At 38.7% G+C, this 23,020-nt stretch overlaps 1 protein-coding gene across 1 annotated transcript in view; it reads left to right on the top strand.

The window, feature by feature from the left end:
- Positions 1–23,020, top strand: part of EAF2 (ELL associated factor 2) — a 65,720-nt gene that overhangs the window by 30,746 nt on the left and 11,954 nt on the right. Inside the window, exon 5 of the mRNA XM_006884311.1 lies at positions 6,908–7,168. Coding sequence (XP_006884373.1) covers positions 6,908–7,168 — 261 coding nt within the window. The remainder of the gene's footprint in view (positions 1–6,907; positions 7,169–23,020) is intronic.

The raw sequence follows: 23,020 nt of genomic DNA, 5'->3' as shown, positions 1-23,020 counted from the left end.
GATTAAAAGTAAAATATTTAAGAGCTAGTGAATGAAAATTTTCATTAACAATGGGACTAACTGTAGCAAGTCTCCAGATCACTGTCTGGTGGCCTAGTGGCAAGAAGCCACGCTGCACTTCTGAAGGCACATGGTTCGAGGCCACCAGCTGCTCTGCAGAAGGGTGGGCAATTTTCTCCCATGTGATTAACTGCCTCTGAAAACCCATGGGGGTGTGTGTGTGTCTGTTCCTACTCCACAGTACACAGCAACAAGTCTATTTGTAGGTAATATGTAAATCAGGAAAAATTATATACAGTTCATAGCTGACAGTCAAATATTTGCCTTGTCTATGGTATATAGCTTAATTTTCTAAGGATAAGAACATTTTAAAAAATGGCATCCAGATAAAGGAAACTGTCTTTAACATAAAAACACATTTTATAAGAACTTAAAACTGAAACTCATTGTATCCAGTTGAAACCAACTCATAGCTGACCTTCCATGGGCTTCTCAGGCCTTAGAGGAGACTGGCCATCTTTTCATCTGGGAGGTACTGGGGAATATAGTAAGAATAAGAATGCTGTGATTTGAGTCACAGAGCAGCACCCTTTGGTATGTGCCTCAACATTTTAACATAGTTATGGAGGCCAAGGGGAAGGGAAGGCAGGTTGTAAGTAAACTAGGCATTTTGAACCTGGAGATTGCTATATAATCCCCCCCTCCAAGCATTATGTTCTCTGCTTGTATATAATTTTGTAGTATATTTATATATACAAGAAGACTTACATCATCTCTTCATTGTCCATCAGAGAAAATAACCATGTATGTTTGTAGAACTCGAGTTTTCTTAAGTTTTGGCAATTGTTAACCATTCTTACTTGGTCTTCACAGCAACTTTTTATCAGAGTTCTCTTGATTGTAGACAAAATGTAGATGTCTGAGATCTCACCAGCACCATAGGGAAATGAGGAGGTACAATAAGCAGAAACAGAAGCAGGAGAGTTCTTCTGAATTGCTGTTCAATCCTTGGGAAGGCATTTATAGGAAAATGAAGTCTTTTAAAAAGTAATTATATAAAAAAAAGCAAACACACAACTCTGAAAAAGTGTTAATGTTATTGGAATCATAGCAACAGTGAGACCCAGTGACCAAAGTATACATTTTGCTTTCATAATTTACACATGTTGTTGATTGTCATCAAGTTGAGCACGACTCATAGTGACCCTATGAACAAAACACCTGAAGCCTTTCTATAACTATTGCTGTTTGTCAAAGTTCATAAGTCACCTATTATATCTTTTTACTCTTCGGCCCAGTACTGTACTGGATCTCTCGCGGATCAGTGGTCTCTTTACAAATGATAAGGAAAACCTATGCTCAGAACCCTTGTTGTTATGGGGTTTTTATTGTGTGGCATCAAGTCGGAACAGCAGGTTTTCAGAAGCAGTTTAATCACACAAGAGGAGATTGCTCATCTTTCTCTTATGAAGCAGCCAGTGGATTAGATCTGCGGGCTTTTGAGATTGCAGTGCAGTTTCTTATGGGGTTTTTATTTTTTAAAATGTATTATTATTATTCATTTTAATGAAAATTTACAGCGAGTTTGGATTTCCATTCATTCATTCATTGTTTCACTTTTCTCCCTGTCCACCCCTCCCCTCCAGTTCATTCTTCTCTTTGAAAAGTAAAAGAAAAATTCTTCCATTATGATACAATCCCTCTCTCCAAGTCCACTCCACTATGCAGCCTTTGTTCTGACTCCTGTCATGATGATAATACCTAATCACATATCCCTTTTAAGCAGTTCTCTCTCTCATGGGGTCTTTAACTGCCTGCCTTTCTCCTGTGGAGCTGCTGGCAAGTGTGAACCACCAGAAAACCTTGGCTCTTGGGTTGAAAGGGCAACTCCCTAAAGACTTCATTTGGCAGTGGCTAAAAAATGTGTCAACTTCAGTGCTGAAGAGGATTTAAACAAAACAAATATGCTCATGTGTGATTGAAGAAAGTGTATATTGACAAATCTTTAGGGTTTTTAAAATCATTTTAAAAATAATTTTAATGAAAATTTACAGAGACTTTGGATTTCCATTCATTCAGTGTTGCACTTTTCTCCCTGAAATCTCTACTTTTTTAGGAGTACTTTTATATGTAAAGCACTTAAAAACAGTGCCTAGCATATAGATACTATGCATAGTTTATTGTTATTATTTACTAATAATTATTTAAATTTAGTATTATTGTTTGCTGTTGCTGTTAAGTGTCAGTGAGTCATAGGTGACTCATAGCAATCCTAAGAATGAAAGACCTGAACACTTGTATAACTTTCATCCTTTCTCCAGGTCCATAGGGTTTTCGGAGGCAAGCTGTTTCGGAAGTGGGTGCCACTCCTGCTTCCAAGCTTGCTTTATTCGGGGAGCTCCACCAAACACTGTCCACCATGGATAACCATTATTGCATTTGACACTGCAGTGTCAGAGTGTTCAGCTTCACAGCAACCACGAGTTACCTCTGTACAGCAAGTGGACAGACCAGGGCTATATGACCTAAAAGAATGTTTGATCAAAATCAATTAAAAAAAAAGCCTGAGCGCCGTGGATTAGAGTCACCCACATTTGGCTTGGTAGCATCACTTTCTGTCCACTAGGCCAACTGATCTCTCTCTATGCTGTTGTTGTTAAGTGCCGTCAAGTTCTATGCGACTCATAGTGATGCTATGAACGAAAGTCCTGATGATGCAAATATTTAGCATTAGGCTGTTAGTCAAAAGGTTCAGTGCCTGATCCCGCACAGCAGCTTCATGGGAAAAAGACTTAGTTATTTACTTCCACAGATTATATCCATTGCCATCCAGTTGATTACAGCACATCTCAACACATCACGGAGGACAGAGTAGAACGGCTGCAGGGCTTTCTGAGTCTGTACTCTTTACAGAAGAAACTACCACATCTTATTCCTGCCACTGGTGGGTTCCAGCCACTGACCTCATAGGTGGCAGTGGAGCACTTAATCCCTAACCCCCCATGGCTCATTCCATGAGGATTACCAAACTAAACCTAACTCACTTCCTTCAGGTCAATTCCAACTTTTCATGCCACTCCATTGAGTTTCCAAGGTTGTAAATCTTTACAGGGGGGAGACTGGCCATCATCCTTCTCACACAGAGCAGTTGGGAGATTCAGACTACTGACCTTTCAGTTAGCAGCCTTGTTGTGTTACACACTATCCCAGCCGGGCTCTTTTCTACAGATTATTGTTAGGTGTTGTCAGGTGCCATCAAGTTGACCACAACTCCTAGCAATCCTGCGTATACAGTGCTGAACCCTGTCCTATCCTGAATCATCCCCACGATCTCTGCCAGGCTTGAGCCCACTGTTAGTGTCGCTGTGTCAATCCACCTTGATCCTCTCTTTTTTTCCAACCCTATGTTTTCCAGCCTGAAATCATTCTCCAAGGACTGGCCTCTCCTCATAATATGTTCAAAATAAAGGAGACGAAGTTTCACCATCTTTGCCTCTAAGGAGCACCTTGATTATACTTCCTCCAAGACAGATGTGTTTATTGTTTTGGCAGTCCATGATATATTCAGTTCTCTTCAGCACCATGATTCAAAGGCATTGATTCTTCTTTAGTCTCCCATACTCCTTACGTAGGACTGTTCTACTCTGTTATGAGGTCATTATTAATACAACATTGAATCTATAGCACCTATAGCAGTAAAAAAAAATTTAAAATGTGTGTATCTCCTGACTTAAAAATTCTGGAAATGTATCCTTTAGCAAAACTTGTATATGTGTGGAATTGAAAGATGTCTACCTAGATTTTCTATGGTTCATTCAAAGAAGAATGCTTCATGAATCATTCTTGGTACTAAGGAAAAAAGTGGGAAAATTCCAAACCCTCAGAAGAGATTATAACACTACACATCTACTAGAAATAAAACCAAAACCAGAGAAACCGCTTTTAGTGACAAATATATATATATATAGAGTCAAGCAAAGAAGATTGCTAATGCTAATTTGCATCTATATCTATATCTATATCTATCTATCTATCTATCTATCTATATATCAGTAAAGTTGTTCTCCAAGGATACAAATCTATATCAATCTATACCCATCCATATCCATTTATATATGGAACAGATCATCCAGAGGCTGGGCTTTATGAGGAGGAATGTGGCATCAGGGTTGGAGGAAGACTCGTCAATAACCTATTTTGTGCAGATGACACAACCTTACTTGCAGAAATTGAGGAGGGCCTGAGTCATTTGCTGCAGAAAGTCAAGGACTTCATCCTTTAATATAAACTGAAGCTCAACATCAAAACAAAGATTCTCACCACTGTGCCAACTGGCAGCATCATGATAGACAGTGAAGGGTTTGAGGTTGTTAACAGCTTCAGCTTGCTTGGTTCCAAAATCTTGATACCAGTAGCCAGGAAATAAAAAGATTAATTACATTTGGAAAATCTGCTGTCAAGGACCTCTCTAGAGTACTGTTGGGCAGTGATGCCAGTCTAAGGTGCACCTGATCCAGGTCATTGTTGTTATTAAGTGCCATTGAGTCGCAGGCAACTCATAGTGACCCTATGAAGGAGAGTCCTCAACGCTTGGGTGCCTTTCATTCTCTCTCCAGGTTTCTGGAGGCAAGCTATTATGGAAGTGGATGCCACTCCTCCTTCCAAGCTTGTTTTAATCAGGGAGCTCCACCCCACTAACTGTCCGCATTGAGTAGCCAGCTATTAACACATTTGACACATCAGTGTCACAGTGTTTAGCCTCACAGCAACCAAAAGTAACCACGGTATGGCAACTTGTACACCAAGGCTATACAACCTAGAGGACGGTCTGAACAAAAACAATGAAAGATGGGCCCGAGGGCCGTGGATTAAAAGTCACCCACCTTTGGCTTTCAGAAATCATCGCTTTCTGTCCACTGGGCCAGCTGATCTCTCTCTCTAGATCCAGGCCATAGTATTTGCAATTACTTGCTATGCATCAGAGAACTGAGCAATGACTAAGGATGACAGATGGAGAATTGATGCCTTTGAGTTGTGGTTCTGGAGAAGAGTATTGACTGCTAAGAGAACAAACAGTTCCATCCTGGAGAGGGTGAAAGCCGGCTGCTCCTTGGATACAAAGATTTTGAAGCTCCATCTGACATACATTGTACATGTTGCAAGGAGGGACCAGTCCTTAAAGAGGGACATCATGCTTCGAGAAGTGGAGAGATAGCACAAGAGAGGAAGACCCTGGATGAAATGGATTGACTCAATGACTGCGGTAATGGGGGGTAGATGTTTCAGAGACAATGAAATAGGCTCTAGATGGAGCAGGGTTCAGAGCTGTTGTACATAGGGTCACTATGAGTCAGAGTCTACTTAATGGCACATAACAACATAAAAGTTTTTATATATATATAAATTTTTATATATGTTATAAATATATATAAATTGCTGAAAAGCTATGATTATAGTTTGAAGTTATGAAAACAAAGGTATGCCTGATTCAGACCATCATCTTTTCAATCACTTGCTATGCATCTGAGAGCTGGACAATGAATAAGGATGACAGAAGAAAGATTGATGCCTTTGGAGGAGAGTAATGAATAACCCATGGACTGCCAAGAGGACAAACAAATGTGTGTTGCAGAAGGTGAAGCCAGAGTGGAAGCATAGATGACAAAGCTTTGTCCTGAATACTTTGGACATGTTGCTAGGAGAGGCTACTCCTTGGAGAAGAACATCATGCTTGGAGAGGTGAAGGGATTATAAAGGAGAAGAAGACCGTCACCAGGTTGATTGACACAGTGACTGCAGCAATGGGCTCAAGCGTGTTAAAGATTGTGAGGATGGCACAGAACAGGACAGGGTCCAAATCTGTTGTTTATAGGTTGCTATGAATTGTATCCAACTCAACAGCATCTAATAATAACAAATTCATACTAGTTTACATATGAGTATACATACTAGTCTTCTTATATGCACACACATCCACACACCCACACATCCACACACCCACATATATATAGACACATACACCAATATGTACATGAATCTATGTAAGCCATGTTCTGTAACCAAAATGTGCATGAGCTTATAAATAATTTATAAGAATTTAACTGAAAAGTAAACACTGTCTTTGAGAAGTTATGTCATAGAGTAATATGAAATATCTTTAATCTAAAATGTTAGATAAATGATAACCCTGGGAGCAAAACATAAAGAAAATCATACATAGAGCTATAATGGCACAACTGACAGGGATCCCCACACAATGCAGCAGCCCAAGGCGAGGCTGGGCCCGGCATGTTGGGTTCCCCATTACGAATCATTTTAATTATGCTGGAAAAGGATGGGCATTCTCCTCCCATGTGATTAACTGCCTCTAAAAACCTGCCAGAGGGTCAGCTAGAGGTTGGTTGCAACTCTACGGTACACAAGAGACACACACACACACACGATGCGTATATGTGAGTGTATATGTATGTATATTAAGGGATAGGTTGTTGTTGTGTGCCATCAAGTAGGAACCAACCCGTCCAGAGCTGACACTCCAGTGGGTTTTCAGAGGCAGTTGATTGCATGGAAGGAGATTGCCCATCCTTCTCCCACGGAGCAGCTGGGGTGAATTCAAACCACAAATGCCATCGGGATTACAGCACAGCTTCTTACAATGAGGCCACCAGAGCTCCCTTAGGGATGAAACTATAAATTAATATGGAATTAGATATTTCCAAAGGATACTGCAGTTTTATTCTTTGAAATTTTACAAACTCATTATTGAAATATGGTTTGATGTTACAGGAAGAGTTTAAATAAAACACATTAAATTCTGAAAATGTTTTACTTATTCTTCATCAACAGTTTCTTAGGAAAAAAATATATTTACATTTTTGTGTGTTAACTTTTAAAAATTTCTTTACAGAACTGAAAGCAGAAGCTAGAATGATGGACCAGATGAGCAGTTGTGATGATAGCTCATCAGATTCCAAAAGTTCATCTTCTTCAAGTAGTGAGGATAGTTCGAGTGACTCAGAAAATGAAGAGGATGGATCTCCGTCTGATTCAGGGAACCCTAACTCAGGACATCATACCATGTCCACCATGTCACGGTACAAACTTCCTGATACAAATGCCAGTCATCATAGACTCCATGAAAGCAGTGGCCTAATGATGAATACTCTAAGTAAGTATGCTTATGCTTTTTAATTCAAAAAGTAAGAATTCACAGTTGAACCAAATTGATTATTAGCTAAAATTTGGATGGAAGTGAAGATTCCTATTTATGCACAAATTTGACACCATTAACCATTGCCTTTTATTGAACTGTTTGTCTTCTTTTGTCTCCATGACAAAATACCTCCTTGGTTTTTCTCCTGGATCTCTAGATAGTATTCTTTTCTCCTTTGCAGGTTTATAATTTAATCCTCTACTCAGTAATTAATGTTGAAGTTCCTCAATGTTTAATAAAACCACTTCCGTAAATAGCTTGCCTCCGGAAACCCTATGAACCTGGAGAAAGGATGAAAGTCGCACACACAAATGTTGAGGACTTTCATTCATAGGGTTGCTATGAGTTGCCTATGACTCGATGGCATTTAGCAACAACAACAATTTTTCTTTGTATTCTATACCTTTCTCTGCATAAATCTCCTTCACATTTCTGTCTCTTGTGAAATAACTTATGGGTAGATAACTTTTATATTTACATCTCTAATCTTGATTTCTCCTCTCAGTTCTATCTCCATCTAACATCATCTCCTAGTAAAAGGTACTTCAAATTCATTTTGCCCAAAATCAACTCATAATTTCTGATATACAGTATTTCTCCTCAGTGGAAACCAGCGGTAATGCAATTAAGTAAATAAGAAACTGGTAGTATGAAAAGATCAACTTTCTCTCCCTTTTCAAAATGTAGCTAATCTTTCACCAAGTTCTTCTTATTTTACCTATTAGGTATCCATTTTGCAGTATGTTAAGTTTTGCTTATCTATTCATTGTTGATGGGCACTTAAGTTGTGCTCATATTTTTGTTATTAATAATACTCTTATGAACATAAGTGTGCATATGTTGTCTCATGTCACTTCTAAAAGGTCTTTCTTTAATAGGTAAACCTATGAGTGGAATTATTGGTTAGTATGGTAGTTTTCTTTCTAGTTTTTTTGAGGCGGCATCCTTTTTCTATCATAGTTGTTACATTTTTCACCTCCATTAGCAATACCTAAGAGTCCCAGTCTTTATATGAGATTAGGTATTATTGTCATGACAGGAGTCCAGAATGAAGGCTGCATAGTGGAGTGGACTTGGAGGGCGGGATTGTATACCAAAGAAAGAATTTTTCTTTTACTTTTCAAAGAGAAGAGCAAACTGGGGGTGGGGGGAAGATTGGGCAGGAAAAAAGTGCAACAATGAATGAATGGAAATCCAAAATCTCTGTAAACTTTCATTAAAATTAATTAATAATAAAAAAGGAGTTCCAGTCTTACCATATACTCACCAGCATTTGTTACATATTTTTAGTAAGTGCTTTATTAGCAGCAAGGTGGTATCTCACTGTAATTTTTATTTGCATCTCTCGAATGAAAATCACATTAGATGGTCAAGAAACCAAAACAAAAGAAAGAGATGCCAAAGTAAAAGAGATGAACAAGGGATTTTAACAAGCAGCTTAAGGAGATAAAACAAAACAATTACAATGAAACGTTCAGACTGGAGTCAGAAAATAAAAAGAGAAGAACTTGCTCAGCATTTCTCAAGCTAAAAGAATTGAAAAACAAATTCAAGCCTCAAGTAACAATACTGAAAGATGCTATGGGTAAAATCTTGAATGATCCAGGGAGCATCAAAAGAAGATGGAAGGAATACACAGAACTTCTGTTCCAGAAACAATTAGTTGACACTGGGAAATTTCAGGAAGCACCATATCAACAGGTGTCAATGGTAACTAAAGATGACGTTTAAGCCATACTGAAGGCTCTGGAAAAAAAAAAAAAAGAGTCCAGGAATCAATGTAGTACCAACTGACATGTTTAAGCTTACAAATGCAGCCCTGGATGTACTGTTCAGTTTGTGGCAGGAAATTTGGAGGACAGCTATCTGGTCAACTGACTGAAAGAAATTTGTCTTATTCCTGAGAAAGGTAATCCAATAGAATATGGAAATTATCAAACAGTATCACTATAGAACAATTTCATTGATTTCACATGCAGGCAAGATTCTACTGAAGATTATCCAAAAATGACTGGAAAGTACCTCAGCAGAGAACTTCCAGGCTGGGTTTAGAACAGGTTGCAGCACAAATGATATCATTGCTAATGTCAGATGGATCCTGGCTAAAGGCAAAAAAAAAAAAGAATGTCTAGTTGTGTTCTACTGACTATGCAAAGGCATTTGAATAATAACAAATTATGGCTGACATTGAGAAGAAAGGGAATCCTAGAACATAAGTGTTCATACAAAACCTATATCTAGTCCAAGAAGCTGTTGTCCAAAGGGAACAAAGGAACACTGCACGGTTTAAAATCAGGAAAGACGTGTGTCAGGGTTGCTGCCTTTCTCTTTTCCTATTCAGTCTATATGCTGAGCAAGTAAGTGATGAAACCAGACTCTATGAAAAAGAATGGCTTCAGGGTTGGAGGAAGACTATCAACAACATGCTTTAGCAGATAATGTAAGTTTGCTTGCTGAAAGTGAGAAGGATATGAAACACTTGCTACAGAAAATCAAGGACTACAGCCTTCAGTATGGCTTATATCTCAACATCAAGAAAACAAAGGGCCAATACCACAGGGTCAACAGTGAACATTATTGCGTGTAGCATCATTATATGTCTAAGCTGATTCAATGGTTTGTTGTTGTTGTTAGGTGCCATCAAGTATGACTCAAAGCGACCCTAAGATCTGAATCCAGTCCTCTCCTGTGCCATCCTCACATTTCCTGACACACTCGGGCTAATTGCAGCAGTTACCATGTCAGTCCACCTGGTTGAGGGTCTTTCTCTCTTTCTCTGACCCTCCACCCTTCCCAACATCTTGTCTCGCTCCAAGGAATAACACCTCCTAGTAACATGTCCAAAGTATGTGAGGTGAAGCCTCATCATTCTTGCCTCCAAGGAGCACTCTGGATGCACTCTCTCCAAGACATATTTGTTCATTCTCTTGGCCATCCATAGGATGTTCAGTGTTCTTCTCCAACACCACAGCTCAAAGGTGTCAATTCTTTTTCCATCATCCTTACTCGTTGTCCAGGTCTCAGATGCATAGCTAGTGATTGGAAAGACTATGGCCTGAATTGGATGCACCTTAATCCTCAAACTGAGGACTCCTCAATAATTTGGAAATGTCCCCAACTGCAGATTTTCCCAGTGCAATGTGTCTCCCTATTTCCTGACTGCACAATATTAATGGTTAGTGATTATGACCATCTTTTCATTTGTTTATTCACTGAATGACTGTCCTCTTTCTTGAAGCTTATGTTCATATCCTTTGCCTATTTTATAATTTCTATGCTTTTTTTGCTTTAACTACTCCAGAGGTGTCTTCCCTTCCCACTCCCAGCAGTGTCTTAACTAGTTGGCTTTTATCTACTCAACCTCATTTTTGATCTCTTATTTGCTGTGTAGCCAGATCTTTTTATAGTTTGCATAATTTCCCACCTCTCCTGCTTTAAACTTTTAGATAACTTATTTCAGAATAGAGATAAGACACTTCAAATAATGGCCCTTATCGTCTAGGAATACTCGTTTTCCTTCCTTCCTCCCCTCTTCCCTCCCCCCCTTCTCTCCCTCCCTCCCTCCCTTTCTTTATTTCTTTCTCTCTTTCTCTTTTTTCTTTCTTTCTTTCGCTGTACTGAACATACTTTCATTTACTGCTGAATCCTTATACAGGATAATCACTTCCTTTCCATCATGTAGCCAACTCTCTTTTAGGTTCCAAATCCAAGTTTACAGGGATTCCTTCCTTAACCCTCCTGACAATGTCAAAGCTTCCTTTATTTTAGACACTTACAGAGTACTGGGTGCTTTCATTATTTCAATTGCCACAGTTAAAATTTTACGTTTATTTGAGTGATTTGCCCTCTTTCCATCGAGTATACACTCTATGCAATCAATCAGGGATCTTATTTGTATTGCTTATAATTGATTACTAGTTATAAACATCAACTCACCTCATTGCCATCAATTCAGAACTCATTCATAGCTGAACTTCCAGAGGGTTTTCAGATGCTGTAAATTGCATGGGAGATGATTGCTTATCTTTCTTCCTTGGAGCAGCTGGTAAATTCAAAACATCTCCTTTGGATTTAGCATAGATCCTCCTATCCACTAGGTCACCAGAACCCCCTATTTATAGTTCTTGAGAAATCATTGTTATTGTTATATACCGTCAAGCCACAACTAAATCATAGCCGACCCTCCAGCATGTTTCCGGAGGCTGTAAATCTCACAAGAGGATATTGCCTTTCCTTCTGCTATGGAGCAACTGGTGGATTAGAATTGTGCCTTTGGACTGGTAGTGCGATTCCTTACTACTAGGCCATCAGAATACATAGTTTTTAATGAAAGATTGCAAATGAATTCTTCTCTCAAGGGAAGTGAAACTTTCCCTTTGTATATTTAAAACTGATCTCGCTATTTTAACCAGTAATTTAAAAAAGCTAGGAAAGGCTGACTAGTTCCAACCTAGTAAGTGAAGAAAGGAATCAAGATCAGTGGCAGAGAAAGTGAAAGCAATGAGCTAAGCGGGAACCAGCTTTTGAAAGCTCAGTGATTTAGATCTTCTGTGCTATTGTTCCTGAGGGAGGCTGTGAATGGAACAACTGATATCTTGAATGACCAAGAAAACAAGGGAGAAAATCAGCTTGGTTTGAATAAATGAGAAATGGAGTGAAATTTAGGCAAATGTTCTCAGTAATTACTGGTTCTGTAGTGAATAGAGCAGATTGTGAACCTGATTAGCTGTGTTATGTTCATTGCCTTTCTCATTATTTGTTACTTTTGTGTTCATTAACAAATCATTTCGCCTTTCACGAACTTCAGCCTCATCATTGAAGATGGCCATCATCACATTGGCACTCTTGCCGTGTAGAATTTAGAAGAATTTGCTAAATTTTCTGTTTCAGATTCTTTTTCTTTTAAGACTCTCTAGTATTTTTTTTTCTTTTGCAACATATCAGCCAATTTGTTTTATAAATTTCTTCTCTATTGAACTCATCATGAAACATTAAGAAAAGATAAAAATCTGAGAGCCAGGATCAAATAAATTAGACATCTCCATAGATAAGAAACTAGAACACAAAAGTGCGGCAATGAATGAATGGAAATCCCAAACCTCTGTAAATGTCTATTAAAATTAATTTTAAAAACGTAAAAAAAAAAAGAAATTAGAATACAAATGCAAGACAGTGGGAACGGAGCCAGGGACTCTGATCTGAATTTATAAGAAGGTGGTGGTGATAAGGAGTTAGATATTTACAGTAAAGAAGGGTTAGCAGAGCTTCATATGATTCAGAGGACCTGAATCACATCTTCTACTTGAAGCCAGAGAATGTAAGTTGGTGGTTGAAGAATGGGAATAATCTTATTAAGAAGACTGAGGGGGAAACCAGCTGCTACAAACTTCCTGATACCATTGGTTTTCAGAAGTCAAGGGGGCCATAGAGTTGATAGAACTTTGCCATCCATGGGCTACTTGAGAGGATTTTCCATCTCTCCAACAGCAATCCCCACGTGGTCTTATGAAATCCATTTCTGGCCATGGTGCTTTGAGGACCGATGGAGGAAACCACAAAACTCTAAGTCATTGGCATGAGAGTAAAGGAAAATAGAAACTTCTCTTTTAAAATAAGCTGACAAAGATATTTTTCAGAACATATAAAAAAATTTAAATTCAAAGGCAATCTGCCCCCCAAAATGAACATTTGGAACAGGGATTTATCCCAAATGAAATATTTTCTAGAATAATTTAAGACAAAGACATTTCAAGAAATATGCTGACAATGTCTCATGAGATAAATGAAGACATGATTTTCTATTAAAAAAGAGTTCTAAAACAAAAGCAGAATGTGGTCCTGGACTAATCCCCATTATCATTGAGATAGGGTCTTCTGTGGCTTACTTTCTGAAGTAGATTCCAGGCTTTATTCATAGTCTTTATTAGTTTGCAAGCTCCTCTGAAAACTATTTAATCAATATCTTAGCAATATGCAAGCCCCTGCAAACAAATGAGTGGTAGCTACACAAGATGTACATTGGCCCACAATTGAATCATGCTATTCTGAATATTGTAGTTTTTGTTGTGTACCATTGAGTCTGAACCGATCTGTAGCTGACTCTGGTAAGTTTTCAGAGGCAGTTAATCACACGGGAAGATATTGCCCATCTTTCTCCTGAGAAGGAGCTTGTGAATTCGAACTGTGTGCTTTTAGGGTTTCAGCACAGCTTCTTGTCATTAGGCCTCCAGAAGTCCTTCTAGAAGGTGAACATTTTAACAAATGAAATAATCACAGAAGGAAGGTAGTGTTATGTACATCATGTCAAGTACAACTCCTAGTGACCCTGTTAACAAGAGAGCTGAGCCCTGCCCTGTCCTGTGCCAGTCCATCACCTCTGAAATATGTGAGCCCATTGCAGCAACAACTGTGTCATTCCATCTCATTGAGTCTTGTTTTCTCTCTTTTATGGATCCACTTTTTAAAGCATGATATTCCAAAGAATAGTCCTTCCTAGAAACATGCCCAAATATGTGAGATAAAGCTTCACCACTCTTACCTCTAAGGGGCACTCTGGCTTCACTTTTTCCAGGACATATCTGTTTGTTCTTTTGGCATTTCATGGGATAGTCAGCACTCTTTTCCAATACCACAATTCAAAGACTTTTCTTCTGTCACCCTTCTTTGTTGTCCATCTTTGAGATGCATAGTAAATGATGAAAAAGATCGTGACCTGACTCAAACTCTCCTTAGTCTTCAAAGTGACTCTGTTGTTATTCCTCAGTACTTTGGAGAAAAGTGTAGGATAGGAAGTAGTAGTGAACAGAGAAAGATTAAGATATGCACAATAGAAATGAACAGAAAAATCAATAAAATGTCAGTAAATTGGCTTACTTGTTGATTAAAGACTTATGTTTTGAACATTTTATAAAAGGGTGAGGTTAAAATCCTAGATGGTATTTGCTAATGTAGAAGGAGAGTCAATTTAAGTGTGCTAAGAAAAGATGATGCAAAGGCATTTGACTGTGTGGATTGTAACAAGTTATAGCTAACTTTGAGAAGAAAGGGAATCTCAGAGCAATAAATTGTGCTCGTGTGAAACCTATACCTAGACCAGGAGGCTGTTGTGCAAACAAAGCAGCAGAACATTACATGATTTAAAAATAAGAAGTGCATCAGGGTTGTATTCTCTCCCCATACCTACTCATTCTGTATATTAACAAATTATTTGAGAAGCTGGACTCTATGAAGAAGAATGTGGCATCAAGATAGGAGAAAGACACACAATCTCACATGCTGAAAGTGAGGAGGACTTGAAGCACTTGTTGCAGACCAGAGAATATAGCTTTCAATATGGATTTGTCTCAATGTCAAGAAAACAAAAATTCTTATGCCTGGACCTATAGAGAAAAGATTGAAACTGTCAACATCTTCAACTTACTTGGATCCACAATTAACACCCTTGATATCAGCAGTCAGGAAAATCAGATGTATTTCACTGGGAAAGTCTGAAATCAGGAATTTATCTTAAGTTATTGAGGAGTAATGATGTTATTTTGACAACTAAGGAGTGTCTGATTTTGGCCAGAGTCTTTCCAATCACTTGCTATTCTCTGAGAGCTGGACAGTGAATAAGGATGACAGAAGAGGTGATGCCTTTGAGATGCGGTGTTGGAGAAGAATACTGAACATCTCATGGCTTGCCAAAAGAATAAACAAATATGTCTTAGAGATAGAGCAGCCAAAGTGTTCCTTGGAAACAGAGATGATAAAGCTTTACCTCACATAGGTCAGGCATGTAACTAGGAATGTCTGTTCCATGGAGAGGGACAAGATGCTTAGAAAAGCTGAGGGTCCATGAAGGAAAGGAAGACCCTTGACCAGGTGGATTGACACAATGATTGCTTCAATGGGATCTAATGTGTTGGGAAGTCTAAAGATGGCACAGGATAGGACAAGGTCCATATCTGTTGTTTATTGGGTCACTATAGGTCACGCTTGACTCGACAGCACCTACCAACAAAGAAGAGATGAACAAAAGATTTCAAAGAACAGTACAAGAAGAAAAAACAAAGTATTAGAAGGGAATGTACAAAGAGTTGGAGTTGGAGAATAAAAATGGAAGAACTCATAGACATTTCTCCAGTTGAAAGAATTGAAAATAAAATTGAAGGCTCAAGTTGCAATATTGAGAAATGCTGTTGGCCAAATCTTGTATGACCCAGAAAGCATCAAAAGAAGATGGAAGGAATACAAAGAATTGCTGTACCAAAAATAATTAGTTGACATTGAAATTTTTGGGAAGTATCATATCAATAAAAGGCAATAGTAATGAAGGAAGAAGTTCAAGTCGCACTGCAGACATTGGCAAAAAATAAGGCTGTAGGAAATGATGAGTTACCATCTGATATGTTTTTTTTTCCATTGTCTGAAATTTCTATAACCTTGCCGTGAAATGATGCAGAGCAAGGCCTCAAACCATTTCAAGGCTGCTCTCGCAAGGCCTGCAGGAATGCTCAGGGCCACGCCAGACTCAGGCACGCTGGAGGCTTGCACCATCTGATATGTTTTAACAAACAGGTGCAGTGCTGGATGTGATCATGCGATTATGCTAGGAAATTTGGAGGTCGGCTACTTGGCCAACTAACTGGAAGAGATCCATATATGTTCCCATTCCCAAGAAAGGTGATCCAACAGAATGTAGAAATTAAAGAACAACATCTTACTATCACATGTATGCAAAATATTGCTGAAGATCACAAAAAAAAAATGAGTGACTAGAACAGTACATTTAGAGAAAGTTGTGAGACATTCAACCTGATTTACAGGAGATCATGAGACCAGGGGTATCATTGCTGATGTCAGAGAGATCCTAAAAGAAAGTAGATAATACCAGAAGAGTATCTACTTGTGCTTTGTTGACTATTCACAGGCATTTGACTATATGCTGGATGTGATCATAACAAACCTAACTTTGTGAGAACCAAAACTAACCTTGAGAAAAATGGAAATCTAGACCACTTCATTATGTTCACACAAAACCCTATATCTAAACCAAGAAGCTATTTGAAAAGAAAAGGGAACACTACATGGTTTAAAATCAGGAAAGGTATATGTTGGGGTCATACCCTTTCTCCATCCTTGTTCAACCACCTACATACTGAAAAAATCAGGTGAGAAGTTGGACTCAATGAATAAGAATATGGCATAAGACTCATTGACAACCTGCATTATACAGATCACACAACCTTGCTTGATAAAAGTAAGGAGGAGTTGAAACTTGCTGCAGAAGACCAAAGCTATAGCCTTCGATACAGATTGCATCTCAACACCAAGAAGTCAAAAATCCTCACCACTGGACCCTTAAATAATACCATGATTGATGGAGAAAAGATTGGAATTGTCAACAGTTTCATCTTACTTTGATCCACAAACAACACTTTTGTTACAGCATTCAGAAGATTAGGAGATATATTGCACTCGACAAGTCTTCTGTTATGGACCTCTCCAAATTACTATGGAGCAATGAAGTCAGTTTAAAGTCTAAGGTGCGCCTGATTCGGGCCATGGTCTTTTTAATCACTTGCTATGCATCTGAGAGCTGAACAGTGAATAAGGATGATAGAAGCCTTTGAGTTGTGGGGTTGGTGAAGACTATGGAATATCTCATGGAAGAAAAAAAAGAGATCAAACATGTCTTGGAAAAAGTGAAGCCAGAATGCTCCTTGGAGGCAAAAATGGCAATGCTCCACCTTACATACTTTGGGCATGTTGCTAGGAGAGGCTGGTCATTGGAGAGGGCCATCATGCTTGGAAAGGTGGATAGTCAGCAAAAGATATCTTCAGTGAGGTGGACTAACACAGTGCCTACAGAAATAGGCTCAAGTGTGTTAGAAATGGTGAGGATGGTATAGAACAGGAGAGGGTTCAGATCTGTTGTTTATAAAGTTGCTAAGAGTTGTACTTGGTTTGATGGCACCTAACAACAGCAAAAATTTTGTCATGAATTGGAGGCAAGGATTTTGACACTCCATCTCACATACTTTGGCCATGTGGCCAAGAGTGACCAGTTCTTGGGGAAGAACATCGTGCTTGGAAGGGTGGGGAAACAGCATAGGAGAAAAAGACCCCAGATGAAATGGATTGATACAGGAACTGGGGTAATGGAGATAGGTGTGTTGGAGTTAGTGAGATTGGCTCAGAATAGGGGTTCAGAGCTATTTGCATAGAGTTACCATGAGTTGCAGATGACTCAATGACACATAACAACAACAATAGGAGAAGGATGTTGTTAGTTGCCGTCAAATTAGCTCCAACCTTTGGTGACTTTATTTTCCAACAAAATATTCCCTGCTTTTGCTATCTTCGTGAGCTTCAGTTGGAGAATTATAATATTTATAATTATAATAATTATATAACTTTATGATTATAAATTATATAACTTTATGATTCATTTTATGTCCCCAAATTTTAAAAGTATGTCCATAATGAATGAATGAAAATGCTATATCATAGCTAGGAACAAAAGCATAAAAAAAATGTTATCGAAATAAAAAGACGAGGGAAAATTAAAGAAGTAAATATATTGATAGATAGGAAATGAAATATGAGGTAGATATAAATACTAATAGATCAACAATAATATGTCAGAGGATTAAAACTAACTACTAAAAAGATGCCAGATGTCATTTTTTAAAAAAAGTATATCCTGATTATTATAAAATACCCACAATATAATTACATGACTAACAAATGTTGTTGTGTACCAAAGAGTTGGAGACTGACCCATAGCTGACCCTCTGGTGAGTTTTCAGAGTCAGTTAATTGCACAGAAGATTGTCCATCCTTCTCCCGTGACTAACAAATAGAGGCATTGAAATGCCTCTATGCACTCACTCAATACTATTGAACTGAAACTCTTACCTGACCCTCCGTCAGGCTACTGAGACTGTAAATCACTTGGGAGGAGGTTTCCCCACCATTTTCCTATGGAATTCTGTTGTTGTTGTTGTTATGTGCCGTGGAGTCGTTTGTGACTCATAGCGACCCTATGTACAACAGCCCTAAACCCTGCTCTATCCTATGCCAGTCGCATTGCCTCTGACACACCCATCCTGATTACCCCAGTCACTGAATCACTCCACCTCATAGAGGGTCTTCCCCTCCTGCGCTGTCCCTCTACCCTCCCAAGCGTGATGTCCCTCTCCAAGCACCTGTCTATCCTTACAACATGTCCAAAGTATGTCAGATGGAGCCCCAGAATCCTTGCCTCCAAGGAGTAGCCTAGTGGAGTAAAATCACCCAGGGTTTCTAACTCAAAGGTATGGCTTTTGATGTATCAGCACTCTGTGGACTAAGATACCAGCACTCCTTTGTTGGTTTTGTTGTTGTTAGCTGTCTTCTAGTCGAGTATAACTCATAACAACCCTACAAACAAAAGATCTGCACCCTGTTCTGTCTTGTACCATCGTCATCATCTCTGACATGCTTGAACCCATTGTGCTACAGGCATGGTGTCAATCCATCTTGATGAAGATCTTCCCCTCTTTGGTTAATACTCCACCTTTCCAAGATGTTGTCCCTTTCCAGGGTATTTCCTTCTAACAACATGTCCAAAATATGTGAGACAAAGCTTCGCCATCCTTGCTTACAAGGCACACTCTGGCTTCACTTTCTCCAGAACCACAGCTCAAAGGCATTGATTCTTTTTCTGTCATCCTTATTCATTGTCCAGTTCTCAGATTCTTAGCAAGTGATTGAAAAGACTATTCCCTGAATCAGGCTCACGTTAGTCTTTGTTGTTGTTTTTAAAATTATTATTTTCATGAAAGTTTACAGAAAACTTGGACTTTCATTCATTCATTGTTGCTACCCACCCAGTTCACTTAAAAAAAAAATTCACTGTTATATCATTTCCTTCCATCCTCCTCCACCCCAGTCCACTTTGTTATGTACCTTTTATTCTGGACTGTTGTCCTACAAATAATGCCTAGTCATGTATTCTTTTTAAACAGTTCTTTCCTTTATTTGTTCCAATTCAGCGTTCATAATTTATTCATGTTAGTCTTTAAACTTACATCATTGGTCCTCAGTAATTTGGAGAGGTCCCTGACAGCAGACTTTCTCAGTGTAATGCGTCTTCTGGTCCCTTGACTGCTGGTACCAAGAGTGTTGGTAAATACAATTAAGATTAAATCATTGGCAATTTCAGTCTTTTCTTCCTCTGTTATGACGTTTACCACAAGTGAAGAATTTTGTTTTCTTGATTTTGGGATATAATCCATATTGAATGCTGTAGTCTTTGAGAGTCCACAGCAAGGATTTCAAGTTCTCCTCACTTTCAGAAAGCAAGGTGGGATCATCTGCTTGACACAGGTTGTTGACAAGTCTTCTTTCTATCCTGTTGCAGTGGGTTTTTGTTGTTTTTCAGAGTCCATCTTCTCTAATGATTTGCTCAGTATAAAAAGTGTATGAATATGAAGAAGGAATACAGCCCTGATACACACCTTTTCTGATTGTTAAGTATCCACTGTTTCCTCATTCTGTTCTCGTGATAGTCTCTTGGTTGATATCCAATGATGTGCCTCATGCCACAGCTTCTAAATTTAGCCTAAATGTCTGGCAATTTTCTTTTGATGTATATTCTTGCCATTTTAAAAATTATCTCAGCAATGTTTTACTTGCATATGATATTAATAATATTGGTCAGTAATTTCCACATTCTATTGGATCACCGTTTTGGGGAATAGAACACATACTGAATTCTTTCAATCATTTGGCCATGACTGTCCTACAAATTTCCTTTTTAGCTTAATGAGCACGTCTAGGGCTGCCTCTGTTAAAAAATGCCAATTGGTATCCAGTTGATTCCTGGGGCCTTATATTTTGCCAATGCCTTCAATTCAGCTTGAACGTCTTCCTTCCTCACCATTGGTTCCTGATCATATGCTACTTCTGAACCACCAATTTGTTTTGGTCCAGTACTTAGTGTATTCCTTAAATATCCTTTGATGCTTCCTGGATCATTCAGGATTTTAGCCACTGTATCCTTTAGTATCATTGATTATGCAAAGGCTTTTGACTGTGTGGATCACAACAAGCTGTGGCTGACTCTGAGAAGAATGGGAATCCCAGAACATTTGATTGTGCTAATGTGAAACTTATACTCGGACCAAGAGGCAGTTGTCAGAACAGAGCAAGGAGACACTACATGGTTCAAAATCAAGAAGGGGGTTCGTCAGGGATGTATTCTGTCTCCATACCTTTTCAATCTGTATGCAGAACAGATCATTCGTGACGCTGGGCTATACAAAGAGGAATGTGGCATCAGGATTGGTGGAAGAATCATCAACAACCTGCATTATGCAGATGACACAACTCTGCTTGCTGAAACTGAGGAGGACCTGAAGTGCTTGCTGCAGATGATCAAGGACTACAGCCTCCTATATGGACTGAAGCTCAACATCAAGAAAACAAAGATTCTAACCACTGGGCCAATTGGCAGCATCAGTATGGATGGTGAAGAGATTGAGATAGTTAACAGTTTTAGTTTACTTGGCTCCACAGTCAACACTTTTGGTAACAGCAGCCAGGAAATCAAGAGGCGAATTGCATTGGGAAAGTCGGCTGTGAGGGACCTCTCCAGAGTACTGAAGAGCAATGATGTCAGACTGGAGACTAAGGTGCACTTGATCCGGGCTATAGTCTTTGCAATTACGTGCTATGTATGCATCAGAGAGTTGGACAGTGACTAGGGTAGATATAAAGATAATTGATGCCTTTGAGTTGTGGTGCTGGAGAAGAGTGTTGAATATACCATGGACTGCTAGGAGAACAAACAGGTTTGTCCTGGAGAGGGTGAAGCCAGAATGTTCCCTGGAGTCAAGGATTCTGAGGCTTTGTCTGACATATTTTGGGCATGTTGCAAGGAGGGACTGGTCCTTGGAGAGGGACATCATGTTTGGCAGAGTGGAGGGGCGGCAAAGGAAAGGAAGACCTTTGATGAGATGGATCGATTCTGTGACTAGAGAGGTGGGAATAAGTGTGCTTGAGATGGCTAGGTTGGCACAGGATAGAAGAGCATATAGAGCTCTTGTACATAGGGTCACTGTGAGCTGCAAGCGACTTGATGGCACGTAACAACAACAACAACAATCCTTTAGTATTGCAACTTGAGGCTTGGACTTGTTTTTGTTGTTCTTTCAGCTTGAGAACTGCCAAGTGATTCCCCCCCTTTTTGTTTTACAGCTTAGGGTTGCATGTATATTAAGTAATTGTAAATGCTCTAGTGGATTAAGCCCACTTTCGTCTTTTAAAGGGCACAGTATCATCTGTGAGATGAAGACCAGAGACTGACTCTGGAACAGATCATGAATTGCTCAAGTTGTTCTTGTTTTTATGTGTTACCAAGTCAACTGCAGCTCATAGTGGCCTATGCACAATAGCTCTGAACCTTGCCCTATCCTGAGCCAATGTTACTGTCCCTGTCACACCTACCTCTGTAGCCCCAGTTACTGTGTTGACCCATCTCATCATATGTATGTTCAAACTGAAGAAAATGAAACATGTCCACAAGAGCCAAAAGAAACTTTGAGTATATCAACCTCAGAATTTAGAGACCACCTCAATAGATAGAATAATTTTACACAAATGACCAGAAGAGTTGTGGGATGATATCAAGGATTTCATCCATGAAGAAGGCACAGGATTATTACAAAGATAGGGAAAGAAAGAAAAGACTAAAATGGATGCCAGAATGGACTCTAAAATTTGCTTTAGAGCATTGTTGTTATTATTTTGTTGTTGTTTATCTTTAGATTGGTACTGACACACAGCTGATCCTGCAGTGAATTTTCAGAGGCAGTGACTTGCACAGGAGAACATTCCTCATCTTTCTCAAACCATAAACCCTTGGGTTGGAAGCAAATTCCTTACCACTAAGCCAACAGCATAAAGGAACTAAAGTGAAAGGAAGAAATGATGAAGTAAGAGAACTGAAAAGATTTCAAAGGGCAGCTTGAGAAACAAAGCAAAGTGCAAAAATGAAAGATGCCTCATGGTAAACCTCCATTCAGTTTTCAAAGATATAAACGTTTCCAAGAGGAGACTTTTTCTTCGTGTGTCATACAAGAAGTGTTAAATGCTGAAAAATAATTCAATACATACAATTTGTTTACCTTCTAGGACTATAGCCCTCTTACCTCATAACAGAGAAAAAATAGAGAATGGATTAATTGCATGTTCTTATAAGGGATTATCATCACATTTAAAATGAATAAACTGTAATCACTATCAACATGGAAAAAGGTCAGAAAGTATATGAAAAAGAACAGGCTAAGTACTGTATTAGCCTGTTTATATAAATACTGAAAACAAGATTATGTTTGGTGTGGTTTGTGTTCACTTTAAAAAATATTTTAATTTAGAATTTAATGAAAGTTTATAGAGAACTTAGATTTCCAGTCATTCATTGTTGCACATTTTTCTCTCTATTCATCCACCCCCAGTTTGCTTTTCTCTTTGAAAAACAATTCTTTCATTGTTGCACAATTTCTTTCCCCTTCCCCCAGTCCACTTTTCTGTGCAGCTCTTTGTCTGGACTATTGTCATGGAAATAATACCTAATCCTGTATTCCTTTAAAATAGTTCTTTCCCTCATCTCTTTCAGTGCAGTGTACATTATTTATCCCCACTTTTCTTAGTTTCCTCCTAACCCCCATGTTAGTCCTGTTTTATAACGGTTGCATTATACAGTATTTATCCTTTTGTGACTGAGATAATTCACTCAACATAATGTCTTCCAGGGTCACCATTTTGTATGATATTTTA

This window comes from Elephantulus edwardii, unplaced genomic scaffold (assembly GCF_000299155.1).
Source record: "Elephantulus edwardii isolate Elephantulus edwardi_28Jun2011 unplaced genomic scaffold, EleEdw1.0 scaffold00032, whole genome shotgun sequence".
NCBI lineage: Eukaryota > Metazoa > Chordata > Mammalia > Macroscelidea > Macroscelididae > Elephantulus > Elephantulus edwardii.
Note: the sequence above shows the minus strand (reverse complement) of the source record. Positions and strands in the feature narration are given on the sequence as shown.